Source organism: Kogia breviceps, chromosome X (assembly GCF_026419965.1).
Source record: "Kogia breviceps isolate mKogBre1 chromosome X, mKogBre1 haplotype 1, whole genome shotgun sequence".
Classification (NCBI taxonomy): domain Eukaryota; kingdom Metazoa; phylum Chordata; class Mammalia; order Artiodactyla; family Physeteridae; genus Kogia; species Kogia breviceps.
The window spans coordinates 73,230,303-73,251,975 of record NC_081330.1 but is presented as its reverse complement, the minus strand read 5'-3'; the positions used below and the strand labels follow the sequence as shown (position 1 = coordinate 73,251,975).

Here is a 21,673-nt window from a genome sequence, read left to right as displayed (position 1 = left end):
CAATAAACTCTGAACTAATGAGTATGCTGATTACCATGGAAACTGCTGTCTCTGGCTTATGAAGGGGAGGAGGACTGGCAGTGGTGAAATGGAAAGGGGAGGATGTGTGAGAATGGAGTGGGGGCAGGAGATGGGAGGTAGGGACTGGGGTAAGGTAGAGGAAAGGAACTTCGGTTTATTACTGTCTTCCTCGGTGCCAGACACTGAACTGCGTGACTGACATACATTTGATCATCACAGCCCCCTGCAAGATAGGCATTAATTCTTTTCCCCTCCCACCTCACCAACTGGCAAAGCATATGCTGTTAATCAACAAGATGACCTATCACCATTCCCAGTGCTTCTTATTGGAAAAGATAACCTTGAACTCCTTGTCGTATAATCCTTATCAAAAACTCAGCTGTGGACGTTACTGAGCTCTGCCCACCAGAGCAACACCCAGCTCTACCCACCTCCAGTCCCTCCCATCAGGAAACTTACACAAGCCTCTTAGATAGCCTCATCCACCAGAGGGCAGACAGCAGAAGCAAGAAGAACTACAATCCGGTAGCCTGTGGAACAAAAACCACATTCACAGAAAGATAGACAAGATGAAAAGGCAGAGGGCTATGTACCAGATGAAGGAACAAGAGAAAACCCCAGAAAAACAACTAAATGAAGTGGAGATAGGCAACCTTCCAGAAAAAGAACTCAGACTAATGGTAGTGAAGATGATCCAGGACCTCGGAAAAAGAATAGAGGCAAAGATCGAGAAGATGCAAGAAATGTTTAACAAAGACCTAGAAGAACTAAAGAACAAACAAACAGATATTAACAATACAATAACTGAAATGAAAACTACACTAGAAGGAATCAATAGCAGAATAACTGAGGCAGAAGAATGGATAAGTGACCTGGACAACAGAGAGATGGAATTCACTGCTGCAGAGCAGAATAAAGAAAAAAGAATGAAAAAAAAAATGAAGACAGTCCAAGAAACTTCTGGGACAACATTAAATGCAATAACATTCACATTATGTTGTGAATAGGGGTCCCAGAAGGAGAAGAGGGAGAGAAAGGACCGAAGAAAATATTTGAAGAGATTATAGTTGAAAATTTCCTTAACATGGGAAAGGAAATAGCTACCCAAGTCCAGGAAGTGCAGAGAGTCCCATACAGGGTAAGCCCAAGGAGAAACACACCAAGACACATAGTAATCAACTTGGCAAATTTAAAGACAAAGAAAAATTATTGAAAGCAGCAGGGGAAAAATGACAAATAACATACAAGGGAACTCCCATAAGGTTAACAGCTGATTTCTCAGAAGAAACTCTACAAGCAAGAAGGGAGTAGCATGACATATTTAAAGTGATGAAAGGGAAGAACCAACAACCAAGATTATTCTACCAGCAAGGAACTCATTCAGGTTCGATGGAGAAATCAAAAGCTTTACAGACAAGCAGAAGCTAAGATAATTCAGCATCACCAAACCAGCTCTACAACAAATGCTAAAGGAACTTCTCTAAGTGGGAAACACAAGAGAAGAAAAGGACTTACAGAAACAAAGCCATAAAAATTAACAAAATGGTACTAGGAACTTACATGTCAATAATTACCTTAAACATGAATGGATTAAATGCTCCAACCAAAAGACACAGGCTCATTGAATGGATACAAAACCAAGACCAATATATATGCTGTCTACAAGAGATGCACTTCAGACCTAGGGACACATACAGACTGAAAGTGAGGGGATGGAAAAAGATATTACACACAAATGGAAACCAAAAGGAACATGGAGTAGCAATACTCATATCAGATAAAATACACTTTAAAATCAAGAATGTTACAAGAGACAAGGAAGGAACTACATAATGATCAAGGGATCAATCCAAGAAGAAGATATAACAATTATAAATATATATGCACCCAACATAGGAGCACCTCAATACATAAGGCAACTGCTAACAGCTATAAAAGAGGAAATCAACAGTAACACAATAATAGTGGGGGATTTTAACACCTCACTTACACCAATGGACAGGTCATCCAAACAGAAAATTAATAAGGAAACAGAAGCTTTAAATGACATAATAGACCAGATAGATTTAATTGATATTTATAGGACATTCCATCCAAAAACAGCAGATTACACTTTCTTCTCAAGTGTGCACGGAACATTCTCCAGGATAGATCACATCTTGGGTCACAAATCAAGTCTCAGTAAATTTAAGAAAACTGAAATCATATCAAGCATCTTCTCTGACCACAACAAGATTAGAAATGAATTACAGGGAAAAAAACTAAAAAAACACAAACACATGGAGGCTAAACAATACGTTGTTAAATAACCAAGAGATCACTGAAGAAATCAAAGAGGACATCAAAAAATACCTAAGACAAATGACAGTGAAAACACGATGACCCAAAACCTATGGGATGCAGCAAAAGCACTTCTAAGAGGGAAGTTTATTGCAATAGAAGCCTACCTCAAGAAACAAGAAAAATCTCAAATAAACAATCTAATCTTACACCTAAAGGAACTAGAGAAAGAAGAACAAAGAAAACCCATAGTTAGCAGAAGGAAAGAAATCATAAAGATCAGAGCAGAAATAAATGAAATAGGAACAAAGAAAACAATAGCAAAGATCAATAAAACTAAAAGCTGGTACTTTGAGAAGATAACCAAAATTGATAAACCAGTAGCCAGACTCATCAAGAAAAAGAGGGAGAGGACTCAAATCAATAAAATTAAAATGAAAAGGAGAAGTTACAACAGACACCACAGAAATGCAAAGCCTCCTAAGAGATTACTACAAGCAACTCTATGCCAATAAAATGGGCAATCTGGAAGAAATGGACAAATTCTTAGAAAGGTATAACCTTCCAAGACTGAACCAGGAAGAAAGAGAAAATACGAACAGACCAATCACAAGTAATGAAATTGAAACTGTGATTAAGAATCTTCCAACAAACAAAAGTCCAGGACCAGATGGCTTCACAGGTGAATTCTATTACACATTTAGAGAAGAGCTAACACCCATCCTTCTCAAACTCTTCCAAAAAATTGCAGAGGAAGGAAAACTCCCAGAATCATTCTATGAGGCCACCATCACCCTGATACCAAAACGAGACAAAGATACTACAAAAAAAAAGAAAATTACAGACCAATATCACTGATGACTATAGATGCAAAAATCCTCAAAAAATACTAGCAAAAGACTAGCAAACAGAATCCAACAACACATTAAAAGGATCATACACCATGATCAAGTGGGATTTATCCCAGGGATGCAAGGATTCTTCAATATATGCAAATCAATCAATGTGATACACCATATTAACAAACTGAAGAATAAAAACCATATGATCATCTCAATAGATGCAGAAAAAGCTTTCACAAAATTCAACAACCCATTTATGATAAAAACTCTCCAGAAAGTGGGCATAGAGGGAACGTACCTCAACATAATAAAAGCCATATATGACAAACCCACAGCAAACATATTTCTCAATGATGAAAAACTGAAAGAATTTCCTCTAAGATGAGGAACAAGACAAAGATGTCCACTCTCACCACTCTCACCACTCTTATGCAACATAGTGTTGGAAGTCCTAGCTATGGAAATCAGAGAAGAAAAATAAATAATAGGAATACAAATTGGAAAAGAAGAAGTAAAACTGTCACTGTTTGCAGATGACATGATACTATACATAGAGAATCCTAAAGATGCCAACAGAAGACTACTAGAGCTAATCAATGAATTTGGTAAAGTTGCAGGATACAAAATTAATGCACAGAAATCTCTTGCATTCCTATACACTAATGATGAAAAATATGAAAGAGAAATGAAGGAAACACTCCCATTTACAATTGCAACAAAAATAATAAAACACCTAGGAATAAACCTACCTAGGGATACAAAAGACCTGTATGCAGAAAACTATAAGACACTGATGAAAGAAATTACAGATGATACAAACACATGGAGAGATATACCATGTTCTTGGATTGGAAGAATCAACATTGTGAAAATGACTATACTACCCAAGCAATCTACAAATTCAATGCAATCCCTATCAAATTACCAATGGCATACTTTACAGAACTAGAACAAAAAATCTTAAAATTTGTATGGAGACAGAAAAGATCCCGAATAGCCAAAGCAGTCTTGAGGGAAAAACAACAGAGCTGGAGGGATCAGACTCCCTGGCTTCAGACTATACTACAAAGCTACAGTAATCAAGACAATATGGTACTGGCACAAAAACAGAAATATAGATCAATGGAACAGGATAGAAAGTCCAGAGATAACCCACGCACCTATGGTCAACTAATCTATGACAAAGGAGGCAAGGATATACAATGGAGAAAAGACAGTCTCTTCAATAAGTGGTGCTGGGAAAACTGGACAGCTACACATAAAAGAATGAAATTAGAACACTCCCTAACATCATACACAAAAATAAAGTCAAAATGGATTAGAGACCTAAATGTAAGACCTGACACTATAAAACTCTTAGAGGAAAACATAGGAACAAGACTATTTGACATAAATCACAGCAAGATCTTTTTTGACCCACCTCCTAGAGAAATGGAAATGAAAACAAAAATAAACAAATGGAACCTAATGAAACTTAAAAGCTTTTGCAAAACAAAGGGAACTACAACCAAGATGAAAAGACAACCCTCAGAATGGGAGAAAATATTTGCAAATGAATCAATGGACAAAGAATTAATCTCCAAAATAAGTAAACAGCTCATGCAGCTCAATATTAAAAAACAAACAACCCAATCCAAAAATGGGCAGAAGATCTAAATAGACATTTCTCCAAAGAAGACATGCAGATGGCCAAGAATCACATGACATACATCCCAGTGTTCATTGCAGCACTATTTACAATAGCCAGGTCATGGAAGCAACCTAAATGCCCATAGACAGATGAATGGTTAAAGAAGATGTGGTACATATATACAATGGGATATTACTCAGCCATAAAAAGGAACGAAATTGGGTCATTTGTAGAGACGTGGATGAATCTAGAGAGTATCATACAGAGTGAAGTAAGTCAGAAAGAGAAAAACAAATATCATATATTAACGCATATATGTGGAACCTACAAAATGATACAGATGAACTGGTTTTCAGGGAAGAAATTGAGACACAGATGTAGAGAACAAATGTATGGACACCAAGGGGGAAAGCAGCGTGTGGGGCTGGGGTGGTGGTGTGATGAATTGGGAGATTGGGATTAACAGATATACACTATGTATAAAATGGATAACTAATAAGAACCTGCTGTATATAAAAAAATTCAATTCAATTCAAAAAACATGCAGGTTCATGGGCCCCACCCAATCTTAAAAAAAAAAAAAACTCCCTGTGAGAAATGATATTCATACAGAGCTGCCTGAAAAACAGGCAGCCCATCCACTGATGAAGATGCATGGCTCTACAAGGCAGGGCATGTGCCAGGGAAGTTGGATTGTAATCTCTAGATGGGATAGATGGGAGAGTGTGTGCTGGGGAAAGGTGGAGCAGGGGTGGAGTGGGTGGAGGTAGAGAGGGTGGTAGGCTTCAATGCAGAGCTGGAAAAGGCACATTGGATGTTATAATAACTATGGTTTCCTTAACACAAACTACAGGCAGTAAAGCTCAACATTTGCAAAGCTGGTTTTTCTGCACTTCGGGCCTTGAAAGCAACCCCACGTAATGGGGCTTGACATACAAAGGGACCTGTCATCCCTTCTGCAGCATCTTAAAAAGCAATTTTGATTGCTGCAAACAAGCAGACTCTATGAGACCATTTCTATCATGTTATCAAAGTCCCAACAATGTCTCTTTCACGATCAGCATAGTGGTTTTCTAAAATTATCATCTCTTTGATTCATTTTAAGTCACAGTATCTAATTTCTTTGAAACATGCAAATGACAGGGAGGATGTGAAGTATTTCTGTTTATTTAAAATAAGATGGGGGAAGATGGAATAACTTTACTTTGCCCTATTCCTCTTGCTATTACAACTAAGATTCCTGAACATTGCGTATAAAACAAACATAAGAAGACTGTGACAGGTGGAGAGAAGAAGGCAGGCCCTCTAGTCCTCAGGATGGGAGGAAAGACATGAACTTTCTTTTTGTCTCATATCTCCCATACTTGGAGCCGAAGAAGCCAGCAACCCAGACACACCAACAGGCACAGACAAAAGAGCCCCAGCCAAAACCTTCTCTCTCTAGCCAAAGGACTAGGGAAAGATCAACCTAGCAAGACAGGAAATTTTTAGACCCTAACCACTCTGCTCCAACCCAAACCAGAGAACAAACTGTGGCCCTGCTGCCACCCACACTAGTAAAGGCTATGAAGGCAGCTTGGACTTCCACCCTCCTGAGGCTGTAATGATATGTCCCAATATCCCCAACCCCCTGCCTGCTGGTGTGGTGTCAGAGAAGGCCAATTACAGGGAAGAGACTTTCATCCCCACAGGCCACCCACATACTATGTCAGTAGAGACAATGTGGGAAGCCTACAATTCCACCCCACCAGGCAGTAATGAGGTGCCCTCTCTTTCCAACCCTGACATAATGTCAGAGAAGACCTAATGGAGAGTCAGGAATTTCACCACTGCCCAATGGTAAAGAGGTCAACCTCCCACCCAAGTGTTAGAGGAGGTAGTAACAAAGGAAGCAATAACCCGGCACTCTGACCCCTCCCAGGCAGGAAGCTATCAGTGGGAGCCTACTGTGCAGCGGAAACTGTCAACCCTGCCCAGTAGTAATGAGGAGTCCCCCTTTGGATCAGTTGAGGCCAAGTGGGAAACCTAGACTTCTACCTCCACCTGGTAGTAACGATGTGACAGCCCTCTTCCCTATTGGTGGCAGTGTCAAAGGAGGCCAGCTAAAATAGATGGTTTAAGTGAGGTTCAGAGTCTCATTTATCCCCATGACATAATGACATAATACCCAAATGCCCAGATTTCAAACAAATATCACTCAAGAACCAGAAGATCAGGCTTTCCTCATGCTCATGGCGCAGTGGTTAAGAATCCACCTGCCAATGCGGGGGACACGGGTTCGAGCCTTGGTCGGGGAAGATCCCACATGCTGAGGAGCAACTAAGCCCTTGTGCCACAACTACTGAGCCTGCACTCTACAGCCTGTGAGCCACAACTACTGAGCCTGTGTGCCACAACTACTGAAGCCTGTGTGGCTAGAGCCCGTGCTCTGCAACAAGAGAAGCCACCGCAATGAGAAGCCCGCACACCGCAACAAAGAGTAGCCCCTGCTCGCCATGGCTAGAGAAAGCTCGCAGGCAGCAATGGAGACCCAACACAGCCAAAAATAAATGAATAATATAAATTAATTAATTTTCAAAAACTTTTAAAAAAGAACTAGAAGGTCTCAAACTGAATGAAAAAAAGACAATAGATAGATGCCCAAACCAAGATGACAGAGATGTTAGAATTATCTGATAAAGATTTTTAAAGGGACCATCATAAAAATACTACAACAAGCAACAAATGTGCTTGAAACAAGTAGAAGAAGAGAGAAAGTCCTAGCAAAGAAAAGGGAAAGAGAAAGAGAAAATTAGAGAAAAAGAGAAAGTGTCACAATAGAAACAAGATATAAAGAAGAACTAAATGGAAATTTAAGAAGTAAAATGCAATAACCAAAATTAAAAATTCAATTGATAGGCTCAATAGGGAGTGGAAGGGACAGAGGAAAAAATCAGTGAACTTGAAAACAGAACAATAACAATTACCCCACCTGAACAGCAGAGAGAAAATAGACTGGAAAAAAAAAATGAATCATGAGAATGAGAAGACAAGCCACAGACTGGCAGACAATATTTGCAAAACACAAACCTGATAAAAGACTGTTATCCAAAATACTAAAAGAATCTTAGGGAGATTCCACAACTACTGAAGCCCGAGTGCCTAGTGCCTAATTCCACAACTACTGAAGCCTGAGTGCCTAGAGCCTGTGCTCCACAAGAGAAGCCAACGTAATGAGAAGCCTGCGCACCACAACAAAGAGTAGCCCCTGCTTGCCGCAACTAGAGAAAGTCTGCACACAGCAATGAAGACACAACACAGCCAATAATAATAATAATTTTATAAAAGAAAATGAACAGCCTAATTAAAAAATGGGCAAATGACCTGAACAGACATCTCTCCAAGGAAGATATACAGAGGGCAAGTAAGCATATGAAAAGATGCTCAACATCATATGTCATTAGGGAACAGCAAATTAAAACAATGAAATAGTACTATGTACCTATTAGAACGGCCAAAAGCCCAAATACTGACATGGATATGGAGCAACAGGGACTCTGATTCATTGCTGGTAGGAACACAAAATAGTATAGCCACTTTGGAAGACAGTTTGGTGGTTTTTTACAAAACTAAACATACTCTTAGCATCCAATCCAGCAATCACGCTCCTTGGTATTTATCCAAAATGAGTTGAAAACTTACATCCACACACAAAAACCTGCATATGAATGGTTATAGCAGCTTTATTCATAATTCCCCAAACTTGGAAGTATCCAAGATGTCCTCAGTAGGTGATGGATAAACAAACTGTGGTGCATCCAGACAATGGAATATTATTCAATGCCAAAAAGAAATGAGCTATCAAGCCATGGAAAGACATGGGGGAACTATAAATGCGTATTGCTAAGTCAAAGAAGCCAATCTGAAATGGCTTCATGTTGTAAGAATCCAACTATATGACATTCTGCACAAAAGTAAAACTATGGAGACAGTAAAAGGATCAGTAGTTGTGAGGGGTTACGGGGGAAGAGGGTTGGATATGTAAAGCATAAAAGATTTTTAGGGCTCTGAAACTATTCTGTAAGATGCTATCATGGTGGATACATGTCATCATACATTTTCCTAAATCCATAGAATGTACAACACCAAGAGTGAACCCTAATGTCAACCACAGATTTGGGGCAATAATGATGCATCAGTTTCGGTTCATTGATTGTTAACAAATGTACCATTCTGCTGCAGGATATTGATTGGGGGGCGGAGAGCTATGCCTGTGTCGGGCAGGGGGGATAAAGGAACACTATATACTTTTCCTTTCAGTTTTGCTGTGAACCTAAAACTGCTCTAAAAAATACAGTCTATTTATTTTTAAAAATTGAACAGAGACTCAGGGAACTATGAGACAACAAAGGATCTAAAGTTCCTGGCAGAGTCCCAGAAGAACAGAAAAAGTGTAGGGCTGAAGAAGTGCTCAAAGAAATTATGGCTGAAAACTTCTCAAATTTGGTAAGAGATATAAACCTACAGATTCAAACAGCTGAGCAAAACCCAAATGGGATTAAATCCAGAGAAATCCACACAAGATACCTCATCATCAAATATCAGAAAACTGAAGACAAATTAAAAATCTTGAAAGCAGAGAGAGAAACAACACACTATCAATAAAGGAAATATAATTCAAAAGATGATAAATTTCTCATCAGAAACCATAAAGGTCAACAAAAAGTGACACAACATTTTTCAAGTGCTGAAAGAAAAGAACTATGAACTCACCTACCTCCAGCAAAAATATCCCTCAGGAATGAATAAACGTGAAATCAAGACATTCTCAGATGAAGGAAAACCTTGGTCACGAGGATACCTACCTGAAATTGTCACAAGGATACCTACCTGAAAGAATGACTAAATGAAGCTCCCTAAACAGTAAAGATAAAAGAAGAAATCTTGGAAAATCAGGAAGGAAAAAAAAACATGATAAGCAAAATTTTGGGTAAATACAATAGACTTTCCTTCTCCCCTTGAGCTGTCTATTATGTTTGAAGATTGAAGCAAAAATTAGAAAACTAATGTGGTTCTGAATGTATATAGAGGACACTTAAGACAGTTGTATTATAAATGGGTGAGGGGAGGATGCGGGGGTGGGATGAACTGGGATATTGGGATTGACATATATACACTAATATGTATAAAATAGATAACTAATGAGAACCTGCTGTATAGCACAGGGAACTCCACTTCACTGTACAGTAGAAAATAACACAACACTGTAAAACAACTATACCCCAATAAAAATAAATAAATAAAATAAATGGGTGAGGGTAAAGTGATGCAAAAGACATAAGATTTCTATGTTTCATTCAAACTGGTAAAATGACAACACCATAGATTTTGCTAATACACATGTGTGTCCACACACACACACAAATGTACCTAGAGCAACCACTAAAGAAGTATACAAAGAGATACACTCAAAAACGCTATACAGGCATACCTTATTTTATTGCACTTCACAGATATAGCGGTTTTTACAAATTGAAGGTTTGTGGCAACCCTGAGTCTAGCAAGTATATTGGCCCCATTTTTCCAACAACATTTGCTTACTCCATGTCTCTGTGCCACATTCTGGTAATTCTTGCAATATTTCAAACGTTTTCATTATTATTATATTTGTTATGGTGATCTGTGATCAGTGATCTTTGATGTTACTATTGCAGTAAAATTACAACTCGATGAAGGCTCAGATGATTGTTAGCAGTTTTTAGCAATGAAGTATTTAAAAACTAAGGTATGTACGTTGTTTTTTTAGACATAAAACTATTGCACGCTTAATAGACTATAGTATAGTGTAAGCATAACTTTTATATGCACTAAGAAACCAAAATATTGGTGTCACTCACTTTATTGCAATATTCACTTTATTGTGGTGGTCTGGAATGAAACCTGCAATATCTATAGATTAATCAAAATTGAATTCTAGAAAACGTTCACATAACACAAAGGAAGGGAGGAAAAGAAAACAAAGAAGTGAACACAGAACAAACAGAAAACAAAAAATTAAGTGTCAGACTTAAGCCCTAATATGTTGATAATTACCTTAAATGTAAATGATCTATATACACCAGTTAAAAGTCAAAGATTGGTAGAGTAGATTAAAAAACATGACCCAGGGCTTCCCTGGTGGCGCAGTGGTTGAGAATCCGCCTGCCGATGCAGGAGACACGGGTTCGTGCCCTGGTCCGGGAAGATCCCACATGCCGCGGAGCAACTAAGCCCGTGAGCCATGGCCGCTAGGCCTGCGCGTCCGGAGCCTGTGCTCCGCAACGGGAGAGGCCACAACAGTGAGAGGCCCGCATACCGCAAAAAAAAAAAAAAAAAAACATGACCCAACTATATGCTATCTACAAAAAACTCACTTCATATATAATGATATTGGGAGATTGAAAGTAAAAGGGTAGAAAAATATATATCATGCAAATATTAATAAAGAAAAGGTAGTGCTTATATTAATATCAAATAAAGATGTTAGAGCAAAGAAAATTACTGGAGACAGAGGGGGCATTACATAATGATAAAAGGGTGAATCCACCATAAAGACAAAGCAATCCTAAATGTGTAAGATTTGCAACAGAGTTGCAAAATATGTGAAGCAAAACCTGATAGAACTGAAAGGAGAAATAGAAAAAGCTAGAATTACAGTTAGAGACTTCAACACACCTCTCTGAACAATAAATAGAAGATTCTGACAGAAAATCAGGAAGGATATAGAAGTCAACAATACTACCAACCAATGGAATCTAAACAACATGTATAGAACACATCACCCAACCATAACAGAAAATACATTCTTTTCAAGTGCCCATGGAACATATGTCAAGACAGAACATACCCTGGGCCATAAACAATCCCCCCAAATTTAAACAAATTGAAATCATAAAGAATGTGTTATCCAACCATAAATGAATCAAAGTAGAAATCAATAACAGAAAGATAGGAAAATCTGCAAACACTTGGAAACTAATAATTCACTTCTAAATAATCCATGAGCCAAATAGTCTCAAGGGAACCCAAAAATACATTGAATGAGAATGAAAATAAAATATATCAAAACATGTGAGATACAATCAAAGGAGTACTGAGACGGAGATTTATGGCACTAAATGTACACATTAGAAAAAAGAGGAAAAGCCCGAAATGAATCATCTAAGCTCCCACCAAAAAGAATAGTAACATACACCCAAAGCAAGCAGAGAGAAGGAAAACTGACAGCAAAAATCAATGAAATTGAAAACAGAAAAGCAATAGGGAAAATCAATGAAACTATGAGCTGGTTCTTTGAAAAGATCAATAAAATTGACAAATCTCTGGCAAGACTGACAAAGAGTAAATAACATAAGAGAGAAGACACAAATAACTAATATCAGGAATAAAGCAGGGAATATCACTACAGATCCTGCACACATGAAACCATAATAATGGAATACTAGAAACAACCCTACACACATAAATTTGATTACTTAGATGAAACCGACCAATGCCTCAAAAAACACAAACTACCAAAATCCAACTGATATGAGATACATAATTTGATTAGCCCCACAACTATTAAGGAAAACAATTTTGTAATTTTAATGCTCCCCCAACAGCAATCTTTTGGTCCAGATGTTTTCACTGAAGAAACCCACCAAACACTGAAAGAATTAACACTGTTACATAATCTCTTCTAGAAAAACAGAAGAGGAAGGAGCACTTCCAAATTCATTTTATGAAGCTAGTATTACCCTGATATCAAAACCAAACAAGAGTATTGAAAGAGAAACCTACAGGCAAATATCTCTCATGAAGGTAGATTTTTAAATCCTTAATAAAATACTAGCAAATAGAATTGAGCAATGTATACAAAGAATTGTAGGGCTTCCCTGGTGGTGCTGTGGTTGAGAGTCCGCCTGCTGATACAGGAGACATAGGTTCGTGCCCCGGTCCGGGAAGATCCCACATGCCGTGGAGTGGATAGGCCCGTGAGCCATGGCCGCTGAGCCTGTGCATCTGGAGCCTGTGCTCTGCAACGGGAGAGGCCACAACAGTGAGAGGCCCATGTACCGCCAAAAAAAAAAAGAATTGTAAACCATGACCAAGTGGGGTTTATTTCAGGAATGCAAGACTGGTTCACTACTTGACAATCCATCAACGTAATCCACCATATTAACAGGCTAAAGAAGAAAAATCACACAAACAATTCAATTGATACAGAAAAAAATATTTGACAAAATTCAATACCCATTCATGTTAAAAAAAAAAAGTCTCAGAAAAATAGAGAGGGGAATTTCCTCAACTTGATAAAGATCATCTACCAAAAAACCCCCCAAAAAACCCTGCAGCTAATTCATACTTAATGTTGAAAGATGAAATGCTTTCCCCCAAGACCCAGAACAAAGAGAGCCTGCCGACCCTCACCACTCTTATTCAATATAGTGCTAGAAGTTATAATCAGTGCAATAAGGCAAAAAAGGGAAATGAAAGGATACAGACTGGAAAAATGAAATAAAACTGTCTCTATTCACAGGCAACATGATTCTCTACATAGAAAATTCCAAAGAATATACCAAAAACTAAATAAAAAATAAAACACCTAGAAATAGTAAGTCAGTTGAACAAGGTCACAGAATAGAAAATGAACATACAAAAGTCAACTGTATTTCTGTATGCTAGCAATGCACATGTGAACACCAAAATTAAAAATACAGTACCATTTACAATCACTCAAAGAATGAAATGCTTAAATGTAAATCTAACAAAATATGTGCAGGACATATGTGCTGAAAATTATAAAACATTCATGAAAAAAATCAATGAAAATTTAAATAAATGGAAATACATACCCAGGTGTTCATGGATTGGAAAACTCAACGTAGCAAAGATGTTAATTCTCCTGGAGCCAAATTAATTTATGGCCCTAACACAATTCCTATGAAAATCCCAGAAACATTTTTTTGTAGATATAGACAAGATTATTCTAAAATTTATATGAAAGACAAAGGAATTAGAATAGCTAAAACAATTTTGAAAAAAGAATAAAATTGAAGGAAAGGGTCTACCTATATTCAAGACTTATTCCATAGTAATCAAGACTATGGTGTTGGAGGAGGGATAGACACATTGATCAATGGAACAGAATAGAGAATCCAGAAATAGACATACACAAATATGCCTAACTGATTTTTTAAAAATTTTACTGTAGTATAGTTGATTTACAGCGTTCTGTTAATTTCTGCTCTAATTTTTTTGTTGTTTTTTTAAATAAATTTATTTATTTATTTTTTGGCGTTGGGTCTTCGTTGCTGTGCACGGGCTTTTTCTAGTTGCGGTGAGCGGGGGCTATTCTTCGTTGTGGTGCGCGGGCTTCTCATTGTCATGGCTTCTCTTGTTGGGGAGCATGGGCTCTAGGCGCGCAGGCTTCAGTAGTTGTGGCACGTGGGCTCAGTAGTTGTGACTTGAGGGCTCTAGAGCGCAGGCTCAGTAGTTGTGGTGCATGGGCTTACTTGCTCCGTGGCATGTGGGATCCTCCCGGGCCAGGGCTCGAACCCGTGTCACCTGCATTGGCAGGCAGACTCTCAACCACTGCACCACCAGGGAAGCCCGCCTAACTGATTTTTGACAAAGATGCAAAACCAAGTCAATGGAGGAAGCATAGCCTTTCCAGCAATTGATGCCAGAGCAATTGGACAACCACAGGCAAAAGAATGAACCTTGGCTTAAGCCTCAAACTTTACATGAAAATAAACACAAAACAGATCACAGATTTCAATTTAAAACCCCAAACTGTAAAACTTTTTTTTTTTTTTTTTTTTTTTTTGCGATACGCGGGCTTCTCACTGTTGTGGCTTCTCCCGTTGGGGAGAGCAGGCTCCGGATGCGCTGGCTCAGCGGCCCTGGCTCACAAGCCCAGCCGCTCCCTGGCACGTGGGATCTTCCCGGACCAGGGTACGAACCCGTGTCCCCTGCATCGGCAGGCAGGCTCTCAACCACTGCGCCACCAGGGAAGCCCCCTGTAAAACTTTTAGTAAAAAAAAAAAAAAAGGACAAATTCTTTGGTATCTAGAGTTAGACAAAGAGTTCTTGACACCAAAACCATGACTTAGAGAGGAAAAAATTAATAAATTGAACTTCATCAAAATTTAAAACTTTTGCTCTGAGAAACACCAAGAGATGAAAAGACAAGTTACAATGTGGGAGAAAATACTTGCAAAGCACATATCCAACAAAGAACAAGTAACTAGAATATAGAAAGAAGTCTCAAAACTCAGTGGTAAAAAACAGTCCAGTTATAAAATGGGCAAATGACATAAAGATTTTACCCAAGAGGATACAGCACAGATGGCAAATGGGCACATAAAAAGATGAACATGATTAGCCACCAGGGAAACACAAATTAAAACCACAGTGAGATGTCACTACTCATCTATCAGAATGACTAAATATAAAAAATTACGACAACACCAAATGCTGGTGAGGATGCAGAGAAACTGGATTCCGCATACACTGCTGGTGAGAATGCACAATGGTACAACTACTCTGGAAAATAGCTTCTTAAAAAACTAAACATACACTTATAATATGACCCAGAAATTGCACTCCTGGGCACTTTTTTTCCCAGAGAAATGAAGACTTGTGCTCACACACAAAAAACTGTATATGGATGTTTACAGCAGGGGTTGTAACAACCCCAAACTGGAAACAACCCAGATGTCCTTCAACAGGTGAATGCTTAAATGAACTACAGTACATCCATATCATGGAATACTACTTAGCAATAAAAACGACTGAAGTTTTGATATATGTAAAAACTTGGACAAATGTCCACTTTCCTCATTTGTAACAAGAAGGAGGTTGTCTCAAGCACCTTCCTGTTTGGGAATTCAAGATACAGATGAGCAGAGTGGGGCAGGATGAGAGCATGTTTGAAAGAGCTTAGGGATTTTATTTTACTTTATTTTATTTTTTAGAACTTTTAGAGATTCAAAATAATCAGAAGGAAGTGGCTTGATGAAGGCCAACTGTCATGCTTCATGGGAGCCCATTTTGGAGGCTGGAAGCCCAGGAGAAGGTGAGTTTAGGGTAGGTGCATTCTGTTGGCACAAGACGAAGTCTGCTCAGCAGTAGTGAACTATAAGGTTGTTGTTTTCTCACACTGAGATAGGACAGGGTGGATTTGAGGCATAAACTGAATGGATTCTGTGTTCCCAGGAACATAAGGAAATATCTTTGTTCTGATACACAAAATTAAGCGTTCATCAGTCAAGGCAACTAAAGAACTGGAGAGAGCCACATTGCCTCCTGAACACTGGGAGCATTGGGAAGTCCAGTATAAGAGCACATTCCTCTGGTGTAACAGTATTTGTCATGTGATTCTCAAGCACGACCAGTGTCTGCACTGTGTTCAGGCTAGGAAGTGAAGTATGCAGTTAAGAGTCCACGAAAGGGCTTCCCTGGTGGCACAGTGGTTGAGAGTCTGCCTGCCGATGCAGGGGACACGGGGTCGTGCCCCGGTCTGGGAAGATCCCACATGCGGCAGGGTGGCTGGACCTGTGAGCCATGGCCGCTGAGCCTGCGCGTCCGGAGCTTGTGCTCCACAACGGGAGAGACCAGAACAGTGGGAGACCCGCGTACCAAAATAAGAGTCCACAAAAATCTCCTCAAGCTCAGTTGACGCACATAACGGACAAAGGTGGGATTTTACATCCGGGTCAGGAACCCCGCTAAAACCGGAAGCACCCATTGCTACGGGGTCTAATGGGAGCATACGTAGGGTCTCCCAACAGCCAATCCTAGTGCCAGGAGTGTTTAGGAGGCGTAGCCGTGGAGAGACAGTGGCCAATGGCAGAGAGGGCCGTGAGTAGAGTGAGGGCAACCGCGGGTCAGGGGAACAGAGTACAGCCGCCAGCGGAGAGTGAGGAGGTCTATCCAGTTTGGCGGTTAGACTGTTGACGTGAACTGTAACGGTACTTCAGTCAGCAAACTTCGATTCTCGCCTGCCCTTAAACATCATGGAAGATTCACAGAGTGAGCTTCGGCAGATGACACAACGCCACAACCACGAGAAGACAGAGCTGCAGGCCCACATTCAGGGCATGAAGAGCTTGGTCCCCAAGGGCGACAAGAAGAGAAGAGAGCAGTTGCTCCTCGATGTGGCCTGCCTCGAGGCCGAGATGGAGAAGAAGCACCAGCAGGAGCTGGAGAAGTTCCAGGAGAGTTTCCCTCATAACAACAACCTCGATTCGGTCACTGAAGATCTGGCCGGGATGGATCTCAAGAACAAGTCTCCTCACCTCTCGAGGGCACAGAGAAGGTGCGAAAGAAAGGTGGCCCTCAAAAGAGAAAGGCAGGAGAGGGTGGCCAAGGCTGGGATGGAGCGTCTGGCCCACTTATGCCATGACGAGGAAATGAAGCTCAGCGCCATCCTGCGGGCCAAGAATCTGGAGATGCAGGATATCCCGGCTGACGGCCACTGCATTTACCGCGCCATCCAAGACCAGCTGGTGTTCTCCGTGACCGTGGAGAGCCTGAGGAGACGCACCGCCGAGTACATGCGGAAGCATGTCGACGACTTCCTGCCCTTCTTCAGCAACCCCGAAACCGGCGACGCCAGCAGCCGCGACCACTTCTTGAGCTACTGCGACGACATCGTGCTCACCGCGTCGTGGGGAGGCCAGCTTGAGCTGAGGGCCCTGTCGCACGTCCTGCAGACCCCCATCGAGGTGATCCAGGCCAACTCGCCCGCCATCGTCATCGGAGAGGAGTACAACAAGAAGCCACTCACCCTGGTCTACAAGCGCTACTCCTACAGATGCGGGGGGCACTACAACTCGGTGAAGCCGCTCGACGCCGGCTCCGTCGGGAGCGTGGCCCCGCCTCTCTTCTAGGCCCGCTGCCGCCGTCGCCATGGCGGCTGCCGTTGGAGCCGAAGCTGCCGCCACCGCGTCTCCTCAGTAGGCTCCGCTTTTTTCGTTCGGTTTTCTCGGGGTTTTGTTTATTCATTTTACTCAGAGTTCACCCGCTCTCTCCGCCCCCGCCCCCCTTCTTACTCCCTCGCTCTTTTATCCTCCTCCATCGTCCCTGGGTTGCTTCTTTCACGGGGTAGGGGCACCGGAGGCCAGTGACCAGGAAGAGATCTGTACTGTCCTACCCTAGCGGAGTGAGTTTGCCAAGTTCTCACCTTTCTTGCCCTGAAGGTCTCTTCCCCCCGCCACCCATGAGAATTGGTCATGTTGCAAGTAACTTTGGGGTTCAAAAAATGGCAACTTGGTTTGATGCATTCTTCACTTGGGGAAAAAATCAGTTTAGCTCAGAATCTTCCGGTTTCCCCGTGAATGTATTGATTACTTAAAGTTGGAGTTGATGTGAAAAGTGATTTGAGAATGTCTTTTGCTTAGTTCTTTGGGGATAGAAATGTATCATGGGCTGTTTGGGGGTTTTGCTTTCCACTTCAACTGGGCTTACTCAGGAGACGTCTCAAGTTACAAACAAGACCTCCTCTAGTATTTTTTTTTTTTGGCTGCATTGGGTCTTTTTTGCAGTGTGCGGGCTCTAGGCACACGGGTTTCAATAGTTAATGGTGTGTGGGCTTAGTAGTTGTGGCTTGCAGGCTCTAGAGCACAGGTTCAGTAGTTGTGGCTCAGAGGCTTAGTTGCTTGGCGGCATGTGGAGTCTTCCCCGACCAGGGCTGGAACCTGTGTCCCCAGGATTCTTAACCAGTGAGCCACCAGGGAAGCCCTAGTATTTTGTTTTGTTTTTTCATAAAACCTTGTATGGTTGCAAGTTAATTACAGTTGTTTAGATGTTTCCTGAATTCTAAATAATGTTTGTTAACTTTAGAAGTTAAATGTAAGCATTAAATGTAGAAAGTAGATTTACCTAAACTTATAGGCTAGGTAAGGTTTGCTCTAAGATGTGAAAGATCTCAATTTAATTTCCTTTATTAAATATAAGAAAGGACATGACTTTATTCAAGTAGTTGATTCATTTCATTATATCTGCAATAGATGTGAAGTAAGAAGAGACAAACTGATAGGTAGTTTAACTTACTGTGAGGGGAGAGATCAACTAGTAAGTTTCCTTTATTCTCAGACATAAAAGGGTATAACTTTGTTCAAGCAGTTGGTCCACTTTGTTCTATCTACAACTGGTATGAGCGTGAAAGATCTGAACTTAGTCGTTTTCCTTAATTCTTAGAGATAAAAGTATGTAAAGAGAGATTTTTAAAAGTATTAAAAGTAGTTGATTCATTTTGTTATATCTGCAACTGGTATGAAGCAAAAAAAAAAAGTGAGCAATATACTTTTGTTGATATTTGAGACTTGTTGATATCTTGAATTTGCCAAAAAAAAGTAAAAGTGAAATGATTTGCAGTAAACAATTTTAAAAAATTTAACCTTTACATCCTGTATTTCAGTGAGATTACTTAAATTCATTTAAAAATTCTTTGTACACACTAAATGTTCTAAGATAAAATATACAAAGGGGAAAAGGGGAACTGTAGTTTGTTTAAAGAATAAAAGCAGTTTAAAAAATTACCTGGTTTTCTATTTTTGTATAGCTGACTTAGTTCATATAGAGTTTGTATCCCAGGATCGACTTCAGCAAAGGAATCCTGGAGGGTTAGGGAGCAGGAGTGAAGGGGGAGGACACAGTGACAGATGAGTCTTTTGGAAGGAGTAATGGGCCTGCAGTCTTGATGGTGGCCTGGAGTGGAATATCTCCCAGGGAAGGATTTAGGGAGTAACAAGATAGTTGAAGCTATCCTGAGTTGATGTTGCACTCAGTGAAAACATCATGAAATGGTTTCAGATAAGGATGTTCTCATTGCTATGCATGAAAAAGAATTCTCACTTTCAAAAACTTGCCAGTCCAGGGCTAGTTGCAGGAGGGAAAGAAGTGCCGCTGGTTTTTTTTTTTTTTTGAAGGCAGGGGGTGTGGGGGGAATCTGTTTTCAAAATACAAATATAGAAATCCTGCCAGATAGCTCAGTGTGTAAATGTGTGCATCAGATACATTTTCAGATAGCCAGCTGGCTGAGAAGAGTAAGTCCCTGAGAAAACTAGGTATTTGGATGCATTGTGAGAAGAGAGCCTTTTATAGGGATGAGAATGCTGGCTGGGGAAGGAAGAATAGGCCAGGAAGGGAGGCATAATCTGTAGAAGGGGGCCTGGCTGGGAAAAAAGGGTGAAAATTGGGGAAGGGGTCAGTCTAGGAGGATGAATAGGACGTGGCAGGGGAAAGGGGAACAGGCAGAAGAAGGGGAGACGGCTAGGTAAGGACACCTGTGTGGACTGGGGCACAGGGTGAAGAAGGAGGCCAGGCTAGGAAGGGGGTAATGGAGTGGGAGCTGCTTAGGGAAGGAGGACTTGGCTGGTCAAGGGAAAGAGGCTTAGTTGAGTTAGGGGGCAAAGGATGAGAAAGGAATCCTTGACTGTTAAAGGGGGAAAAGCCTGGGGAATGGCACCTGATCAGGGAAAGAGATCTGGCTGGGAAAGTAGACTTAAGCTGGGGAAGAGGGTGAGGCTGGGGAAGGGGCCTGAATGTGGAAAGGGGCCTGTCTTGGAAAAGGAGCACAGACTTGATAGGGTGGCACAAGCTGAGGATGGGAGACTGGCTTGGCTGGGGGAGATTGGGGGGTGAAAATATCCTGGCAGGGAAAGGCAGCCTGCCTGGGGAGGGTCTCTGGCAAGGGAATGGGGCCTGGGAGGGAGGCACAGGCTAGGAAAGGAACCTGGTGGCAGGAGAGGTTCGAATGCTGAGACCAACATAGGCTGGACATGGGATAATAGGTGGGTTGATGGACCTGGCTGGAAAAGGGGGATTACCAGGTGGAGAGGGCTTGCTAGGGCAGGGATCCTGCCTGGGAATGAAGTCGTGTGTCCTGACTGAGGGAGGGGGAATAAGGCACATGGCTGAGGAAAGGGACCTAGCTGGGGGCATAGGCTAGGAATGGGGAGAAGGTCTGGCTGGGGAGGGGGAATAAGCTAGGGAAGGGGTTTGGTTGAGGAAGGGGTATACCGGTTGAGGAAAGGTACCTTACTGGGAAGGAGGCCTGTCTGGGAAAATGAGCTTAGACTGGGGGAGAGGCTGTAGGTCCCTGGGTGAAGAGAGCCTGGCTGTGGGGAGGAGTCTGGCTGGGAAAGAGTTCCCAGCTGAGAGCATGTGTGTGTGAAGGGGTCCTGGCAGGGAAACATCACATGGTTGGGGAGGGGACTTTACTGGTGATGGAGAGCTGAGAGAGGAGGATGCTTGGCCAGGGAAGGAGGCACTGGCTATGAAAGGCCAGTGAAGGGGGAGCTCCTTGGAAAAGCGGTCCAGCTGAAAAGGGAGAAGACTGGACACAAGCACCTGGCTGTCAGAAGGAGGCCCTTTCTGGAGAAAGGGTCTCGTGAGGGCAAGGGGAGAAAGGGTTGAAAAGGGGCCTTGCCTGGGGAAGGGTAGCCTGGCTAAGGAGGCTGCCAGCAGGGTCTCAGGTCGGGGAAGAGGCCCTGGCTGGGTGAGGGGCCTGCAAGCAGAAGGGTCCTGCATGGGGAATAAGACAGGCTGGGGTTGAGGCCTGCCTGGGGAGGGGAGGCTGGCAGCATAGGATGGTAAAGAGTCTGGGCTGTGGCCCAGGGTGGGAGAACTTCCAGGCAAGTGGCTAGAAGCTGGAGAGTTGGACACAGGCTGGTAAGATGGCTGGTTTAGAAAGGGGACCAATCCAAAGAAGGAGGCATAGGCTGAGGAAGAGGCTCTGGCTGGGGAAAGGGGCCTGGCCGGGCAAGGGGACATAGGCTGGGAAAGGAAAACCAAGTTGGGTCAGGGACCCTGGGCAGGGGCTGGTGGGGTGGGATGGGTAACAAGCTGGGGCAGGGGCCTGGGTAGGGTTGCTGCAAAAGAGGTTATGGGC

General features: G+C 41.7%; 1 protein-coding gene across 1 annotated transcript; it reads left to right on the top strand.

Moving 5' to 3' along the window:
- The first annotated feature begins 16,793 nt into the window (after positions 1-16,793).
- Positions 16,794-17,669, top strand: OTUD6A (OTU deubiquitinase 6A). Its single transcript, XM_059050474.1, has one exon. The coding sequence runs from the start codon at positions 16,794-16,796 to the stop codon at positions 17,667-17,669; it is 876 nt and encodes a 291-aa protein (XP_058906457.1).
- Positions 17,670-21,673: the final 4,004 nt, after the last annotated feature.